This window comes from Lathyrus oleraceus, chromosome 7 (genome assembly GCF_024323335.1).
Source record: "Lathyrus oleraceus cultivar Zhongwan6 chromosome 7, CAAS_Psat_ZW6_1.0, whole genome shotgun sequence".
NCBI classification, from domain to species: Eukaryota; Viridiplantae; Streptophyta; class Magnoliopsida; order Fabales; family Fabaceae; genus Lathyrus; species Lathyrus oleraceus.
This window is the reverse complement of record NC_066585.1, coordinates 540449928-540470504: the sequence shown is the minus strand read 5'-3', so window position 1 is coordinate 540470504 and position 20577 is coordinate 540449928. Positions and strand designations below refer to the sequence as shown.

Genomic DNA, 20577 nt, shown 5'->3' with positions numbered 1-20577 from the left:
GGTGACTAACTGCGCCTCCAGATGATTGCAGTTATTATGGATAACCTCATGGATTTGGTAAACCCAGATGATGAGGTTTATATTGGATTATCTCGTGCTGCACACGTTGCCCGTGGGAAGCCTATTTAGACATTATTGTTACCTTTATGTATTATTTGTATATTACATGTAACATTACTCAGACATCTTCATCAAAACTTTTTATTAGATAATATTTTTGATCTTCCATTGATGCAACATCAACATAAACTAACATTTGACAATGAATTACATAACTTAAAAAAAAGTTGATAAATAAGAAAACTTAGACACTCCTAGATAATTATGGATGTTTCATCATCTTAATTATACCATCGACATACCTTGAAATCTTAACATTTAACTCGATCGGTCCCTTTGTTAACATACGACAAAATGATCTTCACACATCCTTCACATCTTCACTGGTCTTCAACTCAATAAGGTTGTGTTTCACCCTTCCATCAATATCAATCAAATCTTCACGAAACTCGATCAATATCGATATTTCTGTTTTCAGTATCAAGCAACAATTCATTCAACTTGGACTTCAAGACGACGATAGACGTGGTGTCATTGGGAAACTAGAACTCTACGAGAGGTGAAACTTCATTGAAGTACACTTTTTCCTTAATAAAAAATAAAGAAATATGCATTTTGAGATGTTTGTATCAAACAATAGCTGACCCCTATTTATACAAATTTGCATTTATTTTGGACCACACAAAACTGTCGGTACAATCACAACCGTCCAAAACTATCGGCAAAATCCTAAGCAATTAAAATTTCAAACAAATAACACTATCGAAAATTTTACTTATATTATAATTTTAGAATTTTTGATATTATTTGTAAATGTCCAAATTTTTTATAAATTTCCCGACGTATTAAAAATTTAAAATACACAATTAAAAATTTAATTTGTACTAAAAATTCTGATTTTCCTATCGAAAACTTTGCATAAAAATTTGATCTAATTTTTTGTCATAAGGATAAGGAGGGTAGCAAATTAAATTCTGAAGATATGGGTTTATCCGTATCAAATAAAAATAAAAATAACTAAATAAATAATAATAAAAAAGGGAAGTAGGTTGTGTACGTGGAAGCAGCGAATTCATAATTTATTTGTGGATTGATTTCAAAGTTACGTGGTCGAAATGATCGGTTTGAAGATGAGGGAATTCCAACTGGGATTACAGAAGAACACACACGGCCCGCTTCATTATGCTACTTTAGATTTTGACCAATAACAATGAGCTCAACGGTTATTGTGTACTCAAACCATACTCCTTTTGGATTTCAACGGAAGCTCAACCCTCATCGCCGCTTTCTACTACTAACTCCCAGGGCTACTGCTCCAAATAACGACGATGATAAACCACAGCAGTCGCTTAGTCTCGACGACGTCAACCCGGTGGGACTGGGTCGAAGATCGCGACAGTTATTCGACGATGTTTGGAGAAAATTCTCTGGATTGGGTCAGATTTCTAGGACGATCCGCACCGATGATCAGGACACCCTAGATGCTCTTCTCGTCCGCGAAGGTCCTATGTGCGAGTTTGCAGTTCCCGGCGCTCAGAATACGACGGTTCTCGTTGTTGGTGCCACCAGCCGCATCGGCCGCATCGTTGTTCGGAAGCTCATGCTCAGGGGTTACACCGTCAAGGCTTTGGTTAGGGAGGCAGATAAAGAGGTGGTAGAGCTTCTTCCAAGGTCAGTAGAGATAGTGATTGGGGATGTTGGTGATGCTGCCACTGTCAAGGCTGCCGTACAAGACTCTAACAAAATTATATATTGTGCCACTGCCCGCTCTACTATTACAGCGGATCTCTTCAGGGTGGATCATCAAGGAGTTTATAACATGACTAAAGCATTTCAGGATCATAATAATAAATTGGCTCAGTTGCGAGCGGGCAAAAGCAGCAAAAGTAAGCTTACCGTTGCTAAATTCAAAACTGAATCTTCACTCAATGGATGGGAAACTCGCCAAGGAACTTACTTCCAAGACGTTCTTGCCACAAAATATGATGGAGGGATGGATGCCAAATTTGAGTTCACTGAGAATGAACAAGCTGTTTTCTCAGGTATTTTTGGGTAGGATATCAATGAACAACACCAGTAGGTTTTGCAACATTATACAAGTACACAAATTCTATTTTTACCCCTATATTTTTATTTTTATTTTAGGGTATGTCTTCAATAGAGGTGGTTATGTAGAACTGTCAAAAAAGCTTTCTCTACCTCTCGGTTCTACTCTTGATAGGTACTAGATACATATTTTGCTGATAACAAAATAGTTTGTATTTTTGTATAGATATGAATTGCTATCATAATGACTTCATCTGCAATGATAGGTATGAGGGCCTGGTTCTCTCTGTTGGTGGCAATGGAAGATCTTATGTATTAATTCTAGAAGCGGGTCCTTCCGCGGATCTAAGTCAGAGTAAACTGTATTTTGCAAGATTTAGTACAAAAGTCGGATTCTGCAGGGTAACAAGCAATCTCTCTTGAGTGCCACTATAGCTTAACCATTCCAACTAAGACACTCTTGAAATTTATTATTTTGTTACTACGGATGACAGATTTATCTGTATTACTATGACAGGTTAGAGTGCCATTTTCATCATTCCGTCCTGTACAACCAGATGATCCAGTTTTAGACCCTTTTCTTGTACATACATTAACAATACGGTTTGAGCCTAGAAGACAGGTTATGTCCAATTCCTTAATGTTTTCAATTCTTTTACTTAAAGTTGACTTCTGTTTTTGGACCTTGCACTTGTCTTGTCTCTGTCATTGTAATATAAATAACATTTTTATAATATCTTTCCGCAACAACTTTCCCTTCTTTGATTTAAAAATATCTGGATAATGGGTGAGAGACAAAAAGGCCCTAGTGATGCAGAAAAATCATGAGAATAAACCACTACAACATCTCGCCGTGAAAAAATGTCATACGATAAGAGAAGGTTATTGAGTATTCCAATCCAAATGGAAGGCTAAACAAGGAAGACATTTCAATGTTACTATTATTCTGTATGATCATGATGAACACCGTGGAAAATATATTCAACTCAAATGTACCTCATAGTTCTTCCTAGAATGAATAACAAGGTTGTGAACTCGCCATAGCCACATGGTGCTGACTGGAGTAGAGGTGTCACTCAGACCCTTTGCCCATGGGATAGGTACTAGATACATAGTTACAAAGAAGTTGGTCAGCTACATATAGCTGAGCTGACCTTAACCTGCATACCCCGAGAGTTATCCCGCACTAACTGCTGTTCTTTGGTTTAACACAGTTCAGAAGAAAAAAAATACAAAAGCGATATTTTTTTAATGTAGTTGGTCTTAGAAAGATTTAGAAATTAAATAGTTGGATTAAAACGTGATATATGATAGCCAATTTCATTATGAAGACAGTTCTCATTATGATGTTTGATCCAATTTCATGTAGGCACCTCATTTAGTGGGATAATAATTGATTGTTGATTGTTGTAATTGGCCTTTTAAGTTTCACCGTCCATTTTGAATCGAATGTTTAAAATTAAAACCATAAGTTATCAAAAATAGATTGACATTGTTCGTTATTTACACTACATAGCAGGAATAGTGTGTTTACCCCATCCTACATGTACAAACATGAAGCCTTGTATTTGGTTTACATGTTCTGAAACTTTGTCTACATTATCAAGACACATAAATTCTTTGAAATTTTGGTAACAAATAAAGATCATAGGGCTTGATGGATGTACATGTAGGTTGAGATAAACACGTCATTCCAGCCATAGTGTAAATAACAAACATATTTTTTGTAACATAATTTCTTTAAAAGGTTCACAGTGTACACTTAAACAAATTAAAAGGACAAACTTGTTACAAACATAAAACTTAATATTTGGCCTATTGTTGAATATATTATATTAAAAGATTAAAAAATATTATTTAATTATCACTGGTAAGATCATGGTTGAAGCCCAGTTGAACATTTGAGCCGGTGCCTTTATCGGTTCAATAACCGGCCCAGTTTTCCGAACATTGGTAAAAGGGCCTCGTAATTTACAAAACAGAAAAATGTAGTTTTAGGACATTCAAGGTGAATGGTGCTTTTTTGTCTACTAACACCTTTTAATTTCCTTACAACTATCCCTTAAATTTCTCAGTGGACTGTTATGCTTATTAGTATTAGACTAACAGGATTTTGGATTCTAACAACTTACTAATCCCATCTATTCTTCCCACCATAAACCTGATTTGCTCCGGACATTCTAACAGGTCCTTCTTAGCAACCAACCAACCAATAGGGAGGTTGTTAACTTTTTATCCAGTACATTTTTATGAGTATCATCTCCTTTCAGGTTAAATACGTTATGATCTTCTAAATACAGGCAATAAATTATGAAGATCCCCTATTTCCTTGCTTTTGTTTACACGACATTTCCCCTCTCTTTTTTCTGCGTAGACATGTGTTATTATTTTATTTAAAATAGGGTATAGTTGCTGTGTGCTGATCCTACATTCACTCTTGTTTCAGAGGAATATTGAAGTTAATACGGCAAAGAACCAGGATATGAGAAGCTTTAAGCTAATATTGGAATATATAAAAGCCTTGCCTGTAGGTTCTTCCATGCAATTTTCTCTTATTCTTGCATAAACTACAATGTAGATTATATGCTTGCCTAATGTTCACTGTTTATATGTATTGTAAAATGACCTAGTTCAAGTGTAGATTACAATCACAAACGTTCAGTCGGATGAGGAGGATAAAATATTTATACCAATTTTATCTTATTTAGTTAATAAAGTGCAAGGATATTAACAAGGCAACAACAGTATGGGAAACAAAGAATGGCACTTGTTTATTTTATTAAAATCATTATTTTTCTATCTTCTAAAAGACGTGGTTATTCTTATAAATGTAGCAATGTCTTGTGATCTATAATTCTTTACTGAAATCCTTGAAGTCCTTTAATGTTGTTATATACTTGATGCTCAATATACTTTTTCTCCTTTGACATTTTTTCTTTGGCATACTATATTTCTTCATCATGATTATTTATCTTTATTCATTTGGAGTATGAAACACTTAATTTTTTCTATTGATAGTTTTCAATTTATAATAGTTAGGTCGGGCAACCGTGTAATTCTTGCAATTCTAGTCCAATTGTTGACAACTAGGACAAACTTTTATTAAAACTGGCTTTCCGCAACAATAATTTATTGACACTCTTTCGTTTAGGTATGTTGATTGATATTATGGAGCAAGTCATGAAGGGAGTTATAGTCATCATTATCAAAACTAAGTTATTTATTTCAAGAATACTGTTATCGTTTGTTCAGTTTGTTGGCAGTGTGAAAATACTTGTAGAACAAACATTCTTTCATTGTTTGCTTACCTGCTTGATTCTAGTAAAGTGAAAACAGAAAAGAACACTGCTTAACTAGTCACCTGGATGATGTATGTCCGATTGTTCTGCAGTAGTGCTGATGATACTTATGATCCTAATGTAAAATTTGCTTGTAAATATGCTGCAGACTGGACAAGAAACCGATTTTGTCTTAGTTTCATGTTCTGGCCTTGGTGTTGAGCCTTCCAGGCGAGAGCAAGTTCTTAAAGCCAAGAGGGTAGGTTCCTTTGTTTGATAATTTCTTTGACATAGTTGAGAACATAGGCAGATTTTGAGAATTTTTTTTGGGGGTGCCCAAAACTAGAAAACATATATAAATTGTTTTAAAAAATTAAGATAAATTGTTAGTTGATGTGGTGGTTCTTTCGTGTTTAAATTTCTCTAAGGACGAGGGTTCTACTCCCGACTACATCATTTTTAATAAAAAAAAATACATAATTGATGGAACCAGGAGTCGAAATCCGTAGAAAAAAAAGTGCTAAGAGTCCCATATCGGACAATATATGGCCTGAACATGTCTTTATAACTGGGGGCAATCTTCATTCTATAAGCCGGTTTTGTAGGGTTAAGTTAGGCTCAACCACATTTCTTAACAAAAAGTAACCTTTTCCATTTGGTCATGAAGTTGAGGGGTGCCAAGAATCCCTTCCGCTCCTATATATATCCACCACTGGTTGAGAATTGATTCTTTCCTTTTTGGTATGTTTGGTCACCTTAAAACCAAATTCTTCAGGCAGGTGAAGATTCCTTGAGAAGATCTGGCCTTGGGTACACAATAGTTCGTCCGGGTCCTTTGCAGGTAAAGTTACTTTTGTTTTGTGCTGGTAGAATTTGAACTTGAACATGCATCAAATTGAATTTTAAGGGCTTAAGGTTGTAAAATTTTGTTCATAGTCAACACCCTGATTTAGTTGCATCAATTAGCTCTGGATGATGTTTATTTGAATTTACCTTTATTATTTCATTTAGGTTTTAATTATGCAATAATGTTCTCTATGAGATCATTTTTTAAAATAATTTTCTATGAGATCTTTTATTGTGATTTGTTATTTAGGGGAAAATAAAAATAGATGGTGAATAATGAAAATTGAATTGCATCTCACTTAATTGATGCTCTAATGAATGTATCCTAATTACAGAATTACAATAGAATAAAATAAAAAATTATAAACTGCACACAATAAACGCCTAATTTATTGTAATTGTGATAGCAGTTACAACAATAAAGAAGAAACAATTCTCTTTATTAATTACACCAACACTCTCCTTCAAAGTTGGTGAAAGATACCTACCATTCACAGCTTGCAAGTAAGATCTTGAAAGCTCAATGTAGAAAATCCCTTGGTCAAAATATTTGCTAATTGAAATCCACAAGGATGTGAGTTGCAGTTATAAGACCTATCTTTTTTTTTTGGTTAAGTAGCCTAGTGTTGGAGTCCATCTTAGTTAAGATGAACAAGTGGAATGTTGCAGGTTCGAACTTGTGTCCCTGCACCCGACCTTCATATAGTCTTTCCTTGATGATGTGTTGGCCAATTTCTATGTGCTTTGTCATGTCATGTTGATGGGTTGTGTTCAATGCTAAAAGCAGAGTTATTATCACCGCAATCTCATAGGTTCTTCTTACTTTAATATGGGGTAATCAACTAATCATAACATCTCACTGATGAAGCCCGACAACGATATACAGCGACATGTCTGGTCATTGAAAAATATAGGATACGATACGTTTAAGATACGTATATAAAAGTTAAAATTTTTGAGTTAAAATCATAATCATTGTTTAACAAAAATCAATTGAATTTGCAAAATTTGATAACTCGTAAAGTAATTATGTGAAAAAGAAATCAATCTTAAAAAGGTTAATTGTGAAAGAATATTAAAGGGGTGAATCACAAATTACATAGGATAGAGAAAAGTAATTAAGGAGGAGAAAGTTTCATTATTGTCATAGAAAAATGAACAATCATGAGAGGTAATTAAAGTTGTGAGAAGAGTAGTTAAGTAAGGGAAAGTTTGATTCATGTTCTAGAAAAATGAACACTCAGAGATAAACAGGCCGTATCTGTGGCGTATCGCAACTAGTTGCTTCCGTATCGGGATGTATCTTTATTTTATTTTTTTTAATAAAAAAATTCCTATACTCATTCGATACATATTAGAGTGTATCGTCATTGCATACCACATGATTTTTTTATTTTTTTTAATAAAAAAATTCCTATACTCATTGGATGATATTGAATTTCTAATATATAAGTAATGTTAATTTCGTGAATGTATTTATAATTATATGAACCCATATGCCCCCCTCTAAATCCACCCAGTATTAGAGGGGAGCATAGAGTGAGATGAGACTTTGCTGCCTTCCCCTTGGTATACCCAAACCAAACACTATGCTGGTGTGAAAATGTAATATAGTGTTTTTTATCTTATCAACTATCTTGTATGTTTTTCTGACAGGAAGAACCCGGTGGACAGCGTGCTCTAATATTTGATCAAGGAAACAGAATATCTCGGGTTAGTGTTTTCTATTCTTTACTCTCATTGTGGAAAGCCTATTTCCCCAACATATATATTCAAATACCTGTGAACAATTTTTCATTATTGGAATAATTGATCTGACCGTGATACCAAATGTCATAATTTATAGGGCATCAGCTGTGCTGATGTGGCTGATATATGTGTGAAGGCACTCCATGATACAACTGCAAGAAACAAAAGCTTTGATGTGAGTAAACTGCTTCGCTGTGAAAAATAAAAGAGAACTTAAACAAAAAGAAACTTAACCTTTTCAATCTTGTCTAGGTATGTTACGAGTATGTTGCTGAGGATGGGAAGGAGCTCTATGAGCTGGTATGTGAAAAACAACACACTGAAAATAAACATTTCCTTTCGATCTAGTCTGCATTCATGGAAACTGTTTATTTTTGTGTCTGATTAGGTTGCCCATTTGCCTGACAAAGCAAATAACTACCTGACACCAGCTCTCTCTGTCTTAGAGAAGAATACCTGAACATCCCTGGCCGAGACAACATACTTCCTATAAGTAAGGTTCCATAAAATTTCTTCTACTACTACATAGCTGCATCAAATGGAATGTAACGATATTTCCAGTATATATTCACAGGCAACCTAACACCATGACTGATAAATTAAATAAACTTACGAATTCATCCTTGGATTTTGGAAAATTAAAATTATACAAAAACATTGAGAATACTCAAGGGTATCAGATGATACTTTGGTTGCAGAAGGAGGACCTTTTCTTAGTATATATCAAAGATTTTAAGTCAGCAATGTTGACTGTGTCAATCCGTTTAAGACCGATCAGTGAGCACTCGAATACTTAATGGAGACCCAACCAAGGAATGATTACCTTTATCGTACATATGCAATTGTCAAAATATAATACTTTTTCCATCTAAGAGGTGGTCACCATCAACATCTTAGTCGTCACCACCGTATTATTTCCATTGAATTTGTGCATAACTGTCACTTAGTGCATGTGAAATATATTGGAAAATATTGAAATACAGTATTCTTTGTAATTGTGGTGGTTGATTAACTTTGTTAAGCTCCGACTCATTTGCAGGTCTTTTTAAGGATGAGGTCAAGTGCCTCGTACCACCTTGCACATCGGTACATATACTGTCATGTTGATACTCATCCATTGGAAAATTTATGTGAATTCCATTGACTGTTTTTGTTTATGATTTGTACAAAAAGAGCCCCCAAAAATGTAGATATTACAGTGGACTAACTGGACTTGTTATAGCATTTGTTATTATGTTCACATAACATGTTTCTATTCATTTAAATTATAGCAATTAGTCCCGTAGCTCAGTTGGAAGTTGTGTAGGGACATCAAGTGTAGGAGTGTGAGTTTGAACCCACGACATCTCACTTGTTCATTTTTAATACAGTGAACTCAAATCATTAGGCTACTTAACCAAAAAAAAAAAAAATTAGGTCGGGATCTCTCCTCCTTACCTCCACTTTGTCAAGATAGTTAAAAATGAGTAATTACATAAACAAGTGTCCATGTTCATAAAATTCAAAAGGCAAAATCCGCCCATCATAAAATTCTAAAACCATTGGGACAATCCATGCATTGTCGGTTCACAATATTACTTGAATTCTTATATTTAATTCCGCAGAAGTTTCAAAAAAGCGTTTGAGAATTGAGAGGTAGGTAATTTTCTTTTGATGTGAGTATTGTTCATATTCTTCATAGAATTGAAAATCGGCATCCTTATTATAAAGTTTTGTTCAAAGATTTTCTCAACTTAAGAGTGTAAAAGATTTGTGATGATTTGCAACTTAAGAGTCTAAAAGATTTGTGATTGGAAGATTGTCGTTGTGAGTTTCAGTGATTTGGAATTGTAAAATTGATTAAGTAAAAAGATAAATCAGTTTATCATTTTTTTTGGCACTCCTACCTTTTGTCTATAACATTAGAGTATGTGATTACTCTAGTGACTCTTAAAGAGACAGTGGAATGTACTTCATTTTTCTATACTATTTCGCACTCCTACCTTTTGTCTATAACATTAGAGTATGTGATTACTCTAGTGAAGGGTTTAAACAGGATACTATAGTACTCATTCCCATACTTGCAATTTAAAAAAATCTCCGTGCTCGAGTCCATATCCGCTTGGGTGTCAAAGTTAGTACTCGTACCCGTGTCCTATGGGTATGTAAGTACCCGTACCCGTGTCCTATGGGTATGTAAGTACCCGTACCCGTGACCCGAGTACCTATTAAAAATAAATAGATCAATTATAAAATATCATATAATTTTAAGTTTTTAAAAAATATTAAAAAAATTTCAAAATTGTTGAAATAAACGAACACTTATATTAAATACGTAATTGTTTAACATTGATATATGTTTTATAATTGATAGACATACAATTCTATATAATAATATAAACTAAAATATATAAATATAAATAAAAATACATAAATATATAGTGTGCGGGTATGGGGCGGGGTGGGTACCAAGGTGCCCATACCCGCACCCGTATCCGCTTATTTTTATGGGTAATTACCCGAGTCCATGTCCGTACCCATTTTTGCGGGTTTTTACCCTACTTGTTGTGCGTAAATTTGCGGGTGCCCATTGGGGATGAGTCAAATTGTCATCCCTACTAGTGCAACACCATCTCTAGTAAGTGTGCATACACTAGTGCATTGTATCTTGAATAGAGACTTAAATGAATAACATTTTGAGCTGAACAAGGAATCTACCTTTTTTTTCTTTTGCTTGCAATATGTTATGATAAAAACTCCATGTATTTACAAATATTAGTCAATGATTAGGATTTTTGTTGAGCCTCATATTTATAGGGGTGAGGGTCCTTTCTCAAATATTGTTTGGTTCTCTAATATATAATAAACATTGATATTAATCGGTAACTCATCATCCCATAATAGACGGAAGTATGGAGGAAATAGATGGTTGCTTAGACTTTAGTTAAGGATACCAAGTTGTAAATGTTAAAAAGTATAGGTGCGTCGCACCCTAATGCAAGTAGGGATGCCCATAGGCTTTAAGGAGTTATGGTGGCTCTTGGGCTAACTCACGACGGTGAGAAACCTTATTTTTAGGTGTTTTGGGGCTATGGAGGGAGCAAACTCATGTGAAGTGAGAAACTCTGTATCTTTTAGGAGTATTTCGGGTGCGTGACTGAGTTGTTCTTCAACCCTAAAGTTGAGTTATTTATAGAGGCTTATGAATTTGGATTTTGGGAGACTCTTGGGAAGTAGCAACCATTCCACATTGACTAGAGAAGCTGTCGACTACCTAATTCCTAGGGATCTATGATCAAAACTTCTTGCACATGTGGTTATTGGTTATGCACATGCAATCCCCCACATTTCCCATCAGGACGAGTAGCCAGCAGAGTTGGGATTACATTTGGGCGTCATACTCTAAGGGGATCTTCTTATAGTCCAGTCCCCTTGTCAGACAAGAGATTTTCACTATAATCAATCCTGATTACAATCTTGCTCGATCAATCCAAAAAGAGGCTTCACTGCTCAATCAATCCTGAAAGAGACTTCCGCTCAAGCAATCCTGCAAGAGACTTTTGTTCAATCACACCTGAAAGAGATTTCCTTGCTCAAGCACACAGGCAAGAGGCTTCCTTACTCAAGCAACCTTGCAAGAGACTTCCTCTACTTTAAACAGATAATTTAGTATAAATAGCTATAACTATACTTTGATAAACAATTAGAAGTATATAAGTATTATAACAACTACAATGTTTTTAGATACTTAAGATTTCTAAGATATAGAAAGATAAGAATCTTAAGAACTTATGCAAATGACAGATGAAATTTTAGGTCAAAATTTATTCTCAACACGTTCTTTTAGATTATGTAGTAGTTGTGTAACTTTCCTTCAAGTATATAACTTCCTTTTATATAGGAAGGTAAAAGAGACATTGGAAAGTTGTTTACACAAGAGAACACATTTTGAAATGCAAAAACTCCATGAGTGAATTGTTGGAAGACAAATCTTGTTAAGATCCTTAACCAGAGTGTAAAAACATAGTCCACTGCATACTAGTAATAAACCAGGCGAGGGGGTGAACTAGACAAGTCTCATCAACTTTTCTTAAGCCTTGCACTAAGGGACTCTAGCTGACTTTTACTCTTAGTCTGGTGTTGACAAGATAAGTCTATTGTGGGGACAAAGTTCAGACCAGAGGATGAGCTTTTCAAGCTAAGAACTCCAAAGTCTGAGTTGTCACCAGAGACAGGAGTATCATGACCAGATTATGATGCTTTAGAGGTTGATCTTTCAGAGTCATTACATCCTTATCCATCAGAATCTTAGACATGTAGCTTGTCAACAAATGCTTTCAGCAGGGTCAATTTTGAGTATACTTTAAGATTTATGATCCTACACACTTGAACATATGTTAGTATACACAATTGTTCTTTAAGTACGTTGTTATCATCAAAACCTAAGGGGTATGAATAAATGTTGTTCCAAGAATCTTCCTTTTTTTATGATGACAAACAAATATATTTAAGAACAATGGTTGGTTAGTTTAGTTAACTTGAAAACACCAGAGTCTGAGTTTTGTAAGCTTCCCCTGAGTCTAATAGTTCTAAGGTTGAGTTTGTAAGTTCCCCCTGAGTCTTATCCAAGTTAATTAAACTTATCTTAATAGCACAAAATATATATGTTCAGGTTTAAGCAATAAAATAGATTCTGATTAGGGTTCAAGTAAATAAAAGTATTTCAAAAAATACTTTAATTCTCTTAAATACTCCCATAATTTTCTCCTCATTTTGTCATCAACAAAAAGTGAATAAATACATGTCAGCATATATATATATATATATATATATATATATATATATATATATATATATATATATATATATATATATATATATATAAAATTTAAAGGGCATAAAATTAAAATATATATATATATATATATATATATATATATATATATATATATATATATATATATTATATATATATATATATATATATATATATATATATATATATATATATATATATATATATATATATATATATATATATATATATATATATATATATATATATATATATATATATATATATATATATATATATATATATATATATATATATATATATATATATATATATATATATATATAAAATTTAAAGGGCATAAAATTAAAGGGCATGAGCAGAAAGTGTATAAATTAAGGAAGACTCTATAAGGCTTTAAGCAAGCCCGAAGGTCTAGGAATAAGAGAATAAATGACTTCCTGATCAAGGCAGATTTCACAAAGTGTGTCTCAGAGCATGAAGTGTATGTCAATAATGAAAGTAGACTCAGTCGAGTCATTATATTCTTGTATGTGGATGACTTTCTAATCACATGTGCAAATGAGGTAGAAATAAAAGTAGTTAAGTCTCAATTGATACAAGAATTTGAAATGTCTAACCTATGGAACATGTCATATTTCTTATGGATGGAGTTTAAAGACACAAGTGAAAGAGTGTTCTTGCACTAGAAGAAGTATGCTCAAGACATCTTGAAATGGTTCAAGATGAGCAACTGCAATGCAACAGACACACCATATACGACATGAGCAAAGTTGAAAATAGAAACAAATGATGAGTTTGTAAATGTCACATTATACAAACAAATCACTGGATCTCTAAGGTACTTATGCACCTGACATATGCCAAAGTGTTGATCTTTTAAGCAGGTTTATAGAGAAGCCACGAGAATGCCATCTCACTGCAGTCAAGAAAGTGTTGAGATACATCAAAGGGACAATCAACAATGATGTGTTGATGCCAGACAAGAAGAACATGAAGAACAATGCAGAAATGTATTGCTATACAAATTCCGATTTCAGTGGAGACAGAGATGAAAAGAAAAGTATTGCAGGCTACATATTCATGATTTTTAAAGCCCTAATCTCTTGGATAAAGATGTTACTACAAGGATTTGTAGCAAGGCATTATATCATTATCCTCATGTGAGGCTGAGTATGTAGATGCATCTTATGTAGCACGTCAAGCATTGTTGATATACATTTTACTTGAAGAGCTCAAGATCATGGAACCTAGGAAGATGAAGTTGTTTGTAGATAACAAGTAAGCTATCAACCTGACAAATCACCCTATGTGTCATGGTAGAAGTAAACACATAGAGAGAAGGTATCATTTTCTTAGGGATAAGTAAATAACATAAAAATTGAACTAGAGAATTGCAAGTCACAACTGCAACTAGCTGATATACTCATCAAACCATTAAATAAAATTAGGTTCGACGAGTTGAAGAGAAGCATTGAGATAAGAAACCTAGAAAACATGAATCAAGTGGTGTGTTATAATTAATAATTCATTATTTTAGTAGGCAAGTTTGTATTCTACAGAGTCGAACTTAGTTGTATTCGACAGAGTTGAAGTTAGTTTGTAGATAACAAGTAAGCTATCAACCTGACAAATCACCCTATGTGTCATGGTAGAAGTAAACACATAGAGAGAAGGTATCATTTTCTTAGGGATAAAGTAAATAACATAAAAATTGAACTAGAGAATTGCAAGTCACAACTGCAACTAGCTGATATACTCATCAAACCATTAAATAAAATTAGGTTCGACGAGTTGAAGAGAAGCATTGAGATAAGAAACCTAGAAAACATGAATCAAGTGGTGTGTTATAATTAATAATTCATTATTTTAGTAGGCAAGTTTGTATTCTACAGAGTCGAACTTAGTTGTATTCGACAGAGTTGAAGTTAGTTTGTAGATAACAAGTAAGCTATCAACCTGACAAATCACCCTATGTGTCATGGTAGAAGTAAACACATAGAGAGAAGGTATCATTTTCTTAGGGATAAAGTAAATAACATAAAAATTGAACTAGAGAATTGCAAGTCACAACTGCAACTAGCTGATATACTCATCAAACCATTAAATAAAATTAGGTTCGACGAGTTGAAGAGAAGCATTGAGATAAGAAACCTAGAAAACATGAATCAAGTGGTGTGTTATAATTAATAATTCATTATTTTAGTAGGCAAGTTTATATTCTACAGAGTCGAACTTAGTTGTATTCGACAGAGTCGAAGTTAGTTGAGTAAAAGTTAGCTGTATTCGATACGGTCGAATACAATATGTAGTTGTTATTGTCGAAATATGCTACCATGTATTCTATCATGTCGAATACATCATGTAATAAGTCAAGTATGTTAGTTGCTTATAAATAGGTATGTGAGATTGTAAACAAAAACTAACTTCTTTCAAAATATAATTATCTTCACATTACTCTCTCTCTCTCTCTCTCTCTCTCTCTCTCTCTCTCTCTATATATATATATATATATATATATATATATATATATATATATATATATATATATATATATATATATATATATATATATATATATTCTTCATCATTATCGAATAACGTAATTGTTCTAACATTGGTATCATGAGTTTTTGATTCGAGTGAAGGACCGACTCACTTGCATCAAAAGTCCTTCCTACAAAGTAGTGGGTAGGAGGAATATCTTGTTGAAAGAGTGTCAATGACAAATGTATGTGGATGAAAGAGATATCGCTTGAGATTGAAAATTATGAATAGACTCACACTCGACGGAGAGTATTGAGAAAAACGAGTGTGAGGTAGAAATCTCACATTGATTAGAAAAGTGTAGATTGAATATTTATAAGTGAAAGAATCCATACATCTATTACCTTAAAGTTTTGAGTGAGGATGTGGTGTGTCTCTCACAAAATGTGTTACTCATAAAGAAAGACCTTAATATAAATACTCCATCATGTTGACCTCCAAAATGTGATGACCCAACAAACATGTCCTACTTTTATTCTAAACATCCCAAAAATTACTCGATTTCTTCTACAAGGGAAGGATATTTCACCTTAAACTTTGGGACCTCCACTACATTTATATCACATTTTTTAACTCAAAATGTTACTCATGTTTTTATAAAACTAAAATATTTCACTTTTTTTACTCAATTGTTTAATTTTTTTCTTACTATTAATAATTATCATCTTTTAATAAAAGTATAATATTTTACTTTTTCTCATCTAACAGTAATTGATTCTTTTGTTTTAATAATTATTTAACAATTTTGAATTATAAAAAGTGAAATAGTTTAGTTTTATAGTTGAAAGGAGAATTTTTTATCCAAATAATCCATTTTAAAAGAAAAAATACCAAAATAACTTACATTTCAGATAAATTTCCAAACTATCTCACTTTCCAAAAAATAACACGTCAAAACACTGGTGTCAGACTAATTAGCGTCTGCTTTCTAATTTAAAGAGGAGACATCAATTGGATTGGCTTTTGCACCTGGTATTGTCATTTCAATTGGCGCCTATATGTAAGTTTTAAGAGGTGGCCCCAATTGGTCTGACACCTATGTGTGTTATGTTATTTTTAGTATAAATAGAGGTATGATGTGGTTCACTTTTCCATATCTCTTCTTATTATATTGCAAACATGGTTCGTCTTCGTCACCGCAAAGAGAAAATGATTTATTCGATAGACAAGCATCTGATGGAGATGCTCTTCTGGAACATTGATAGTTTCAAGCAACTATAAAAGGAGTTGATTCGTTGGTTAGACAGAGACATGCATGAAGGCGTAAAAATTAGAAGTATTGAGAGACACGATGTCGTGCGTGGGTGGGTGCAAGTTAAAAATGATAACGATGCGAGGGAAATGATGTTTGGACCAAATGATATCAGTTTGATTGTTGTAATCAGTTAGAAATAGTGTGTTTAAATGTTGTGGTTCAATATTTTTATTTATTTTGACATCTGTTGTATGTGTTGTTTATTTAGACATGTCGTTGTTCGTTTTGTGATATCTGGTTTCTTGTTGGAAAGTGTTGTTGTTTTTAAGTGTGTTTAAGTTGGGGTGATATTTGTTGTTAACATTGTTGTAACAAAAAGTTATTAATATCTCAAAATCTAAGGTTACAAAAATTGAAAGGAGAAACTAAATTATGATGCAGTTGGTGCTCCGAGATCGGGATAATTTTTTCGATTGTGTCCGGGTTGATGACATGTACTACATAATCTTATCATTTTATCAGCCGTATCCATTTTTATTATAATACGTGTATTGTTTGGGCGTCCTTTTTTCATTCTTCGCATTTCACCATTGTGCCAAACTATGTCCCCTTGATATGGAGGTCAATATTCCTCCATTGCTAGCACCATGAAGCTTTTGTTGTAGACATTTATAACGTTAATATCCTTATAAACATCAGATAGATGGTTGTAAGCATCCTGGAAAGCATGTGCGGATGCTGCAATGACATGGGAGTAGGGTATACAGAAGACCTGGAACTTGCCATAGTCAGACCAACTCTTGTTTAGTATGGCAACATAGGATAAATTTGGCCTCCCCTAATTGTGGTTCATTGTTTCTTGTACACTTAAAGTTTGTCTATGACGGTCAAAGATTGTAACCGCGTGTGTGCTAGCTTTAGTAGTTTTCTCTTTCATCACTTTCATGCAACATTCACTGAATAATTGACTCGACATTAACACCGCACTACATCTTTTGCCTCTGGTTACGAAGGTCGGTGCCAACCTAAAATATGTTGTTCTCACCAATGCGATTATTGGTAGATTTATAATGCCTTTGAAGACACCGTTCATGCATTCCACAAGGTTTGTTATCATGTGACTCCATCGACATCCTCCTTCAAATGCCCATGTCCATTGCTCCAATGGAATGATATTCATCCACCTTTCTGCATCTGCATTTGACAATCTAATTTCATCACGGTAGTGTTGAAATGACGGTTGAGTTAGAGCATACCCTACATTCACCATTTTTTGCGAAGGTTCTTGTCTTTGATTGCACACATGAAGTTTTATGCAATATGTCTAATGCAATAGACATGGGTAGAAAGAGGATTATGCCATATGTTATCATGATTATTGTAAGCACTCTTAATAACAACATTTCTATATGAAATCAAACAAAGATTGGTTTGTGGAGCGACATGTATTTTGAGATGACTAAGGAATAAACCCTAACCACCAGCGGTTTCACCTTCAACCAAAACAAAGGCAATGGGGGAGACATTATTGTTCATGTCCTGTGCAACAACCATAAGCAAGATGTCCTTGTATTTTCCGTCTTGGAGATAATAACGCTCAATGATTGTCATCTTCAGTGTTGTTGTTCAACATATGATCGACCCGTGTCTTGCTTTCTTCTTCTTCGTCGTCAACGACGTCGACTCCCGCTTTGGCTTCGGCTTCATCTGAGTCTTCTGCTTCAAATTCATCAAGTTCAACTTGATCAATTATCTGAGATTATTGAGATGGTATAATTTTTTGGAGAGTAATATATAACTCAATAGAGTTGAAACCAGAATGTTTGTGACTAATAAACATATATTAAATATCTTAATCGTCTCGCACCTTTAGCGGGTAAAATTTATATTGATTGTTATTAAAATAAATTGGATTCTGGTATGTGATTTGTGACACAGGTCAAGATCCTAGATAGGTTTCTATTCATTTTTTCAAATGTAGGAAATTTGAATTTCTCTTGATTGTAAATCAGACAGTTTCGGTGTTTCAAAAACTAAACCCGTATACATAAGAGTCATATGTCTCACCGTTATAGTGAGCATCGATAATATATTTGGGGGCAGATGACATAGTATGATTCTTTTGGTATGACAATGAAGTTGTGTTGGTTTGAGTAAAAGTATGAACTTGTGTTGGTTTGAGTAAGAGTAAGAGCATTAATAGAACGTGACAAGATCATGCATGGAAGAAAACTCGCCAAACTAGTTGGCGACTGCTTTGGAAAATTATACATGGTCGCCAGTCAGTTTGGCGCCTTTTGTGCATGCCCTCGAGATTCTGCGTTGCACGCCATAGCCATGCAGCCTATTGACAAGACCATGCATGAAATACCTACCACGCCATAGCCACGCAACTAGACACCTATGAAGTCACCAATTGAGATGGCGCTAGCATATAAATTTTAATTGTGGTCGCCAATTGAGATGATGCCACATTTACTTCTAGCATGGGCAATAGTACGTGCTTTTCTTAGAAATAGACATATGAACCAACACTTTTTCATCAGCAACAACACTTCTTCACATTTATCTCTCATATTTTCATCAGTAACCAACACTTCTTCATCGGCAACACTACGAAAAAATGTCTCTACTGACTATGGGTGAATCGCATAGAGGAACTGTCGCAAATATAACGACTTATATAAGTGTTTATGGAAAAACATATTTTCTTATATTTTTATAACACATTTTTTTATGAAAAAACTTATTTTGTTATTTATTTTTTAGGATGCTTCTAGATTTCGTACTCGTGTCCACAAATTTGTTGCCATCGACGAGTTGATTCAACCTTATGTCGACCTCGCCGGTTTTGGACATGTTAGCAAAATCATGTCTTGGTCGATTGATAATAAGTTTATACTATCTTTATGTGAAAGATGACATCCTGAGACACACACATTCTGGTTTTCAACCGGTGAATGTATCATAATGTTAGAAGATGTGTACATGTTATTGGAGTTGTCTATCATGGGTAAGGCGGTAAATTGAAAAACCAACTATGCAAATTCAATTTGTACGAAACTCTTTAGTGCCGATTTGTTAGATGATGATAACTCAAGAGGTCAAGGTATACTCCTTTCGCACCTTAAGGTATATTACAATAGTTTACGGTTAGATGAAAATTCTAGAAACTCGAATAATAAAAACTAGGTGTTATATTATGCTTTTAATTGGTTTATTTTCATTTTCCGAAGATAGTGGTTCTAGTATGCATGTTATGTATTTATCCTTATTAAGACATGTAGATAAAATAAGAAGTTATAGTTGGGGGTCCACTTGTTTGAATTATCTGTATAGCTCTTTGTGTAAAAATGCACACAAAGACACATCTATATTTTTTGGATGTGCTGTTTTGCTCCAAGCATGGAGTTGCTCCAGACTACCATCCCTAGCACCCGTCAACCACAACCCGTTCACATTCCCATACACACAAAAGTAAGTTCTTAACATTAACTATATTTACTTACTTTACCGATTATTATATATAAATAATATATTTACTTTTTTGTTACAGATGGTCGACTTGTGATATGAGTTACAACAGATGTCCTAGACACTGTATTATCTAGTATCATAATCTCTTGGATTACCTTCGACCAATATATGTATTGCCATTAACCGAATTAATTCATAATAATTTGTTTTTAATATCACACATTTTATAATCTAATATATTTTCCATTTTCAGTTCATTTGACGTCCATATATAAACTTGGATCATGAACATGAAATCAACGAACAAGATGCAGTCATTTGGAGTGCATGCACACCGATCATCAGATTCACCATAGTGGAGATGCATCATAATGGTCGTGTTAAATTGCAGTTCGGTATGCTTCAACATATCTCAGATCCCCCGGCAAACCTCAAAGAATGACATATACGAAGAGTTAACGACAAATGGAACTTTAACCCTTGGAAAAGCTTCATTATATATGAGTGTCGAAAATGGAAACACCGATATGACCATGTCTTAAGTGACCACTGTGATCCCAACCAAATAAAAACCAACTCTTAAT

At 33.8% G+C, this 20577-nt stretch overlaps 1 protein-coding gene across 1 annotated transcript; it reads left to right on the top strand.

Annotated features, from left to right (window-relative positions):
- The first annotated feature begins 1118 nt into the window (after positions 1 to 1118).
- On the top strand, positions 1119 to 9238 carry LOC127107176 (protein HIGH CHLOROPHYLL FLUORESCENCE PHENOTYPE 173, chloroplastic). The gene is made up of 12 exons (XM_051044469.1): positions 1119 to 2102; positions 2206 to 2281; positions 2373 to 2508; positions 2624 to 2728; positions 4553 to 4633; positions 5554 to 5643; positions 6160 to 6225; positions 7887 to 7943; positions 8077 to 8154; positions 8232 to 8279; positions 8368 to 8472; positions 9019 to 9238. The coding sequence occupies exons 1-11, from the start codon at positions 1271 to 1273 to the stop codon at positions 8437 to 8439; spliced, it is 1641 nt and encodes a 546-aa protein (XP_050900426.1). The 5' UTR covers positions 1119 to 1270; the 3' UTR covers positions 8440 to 8472; positions 9019 to 9238.
- The last annotated feature ends 11339 nt before the right edge of the window (positions 9239 to 20577 follow it).

Bases quoted from the DNA above. Each gene is read 5' to 3' on its own strand.
- LOC127107176 (XM_051044469.1), top strand. From the start codon at position 1,271: ATGAGCTCAACGGTTATTGTGTACTCAAACCATACTCCTTTTGGATTT. The intron at 4,634-5,553 runs GTAGGTTCTTCC...AATATGCTGCAG, and splicing joins AATATATAAAAGCCTTGCCT to ACTGGACAAGAAACCGATTT. The intron at 8,280-8,367 runs GTATGTGAAAAA...GTGTCTGATTAG, and splicing joins GGAAGGAGCTCTATGAGCTG to GTTGCCCATTTGCCTGACAA.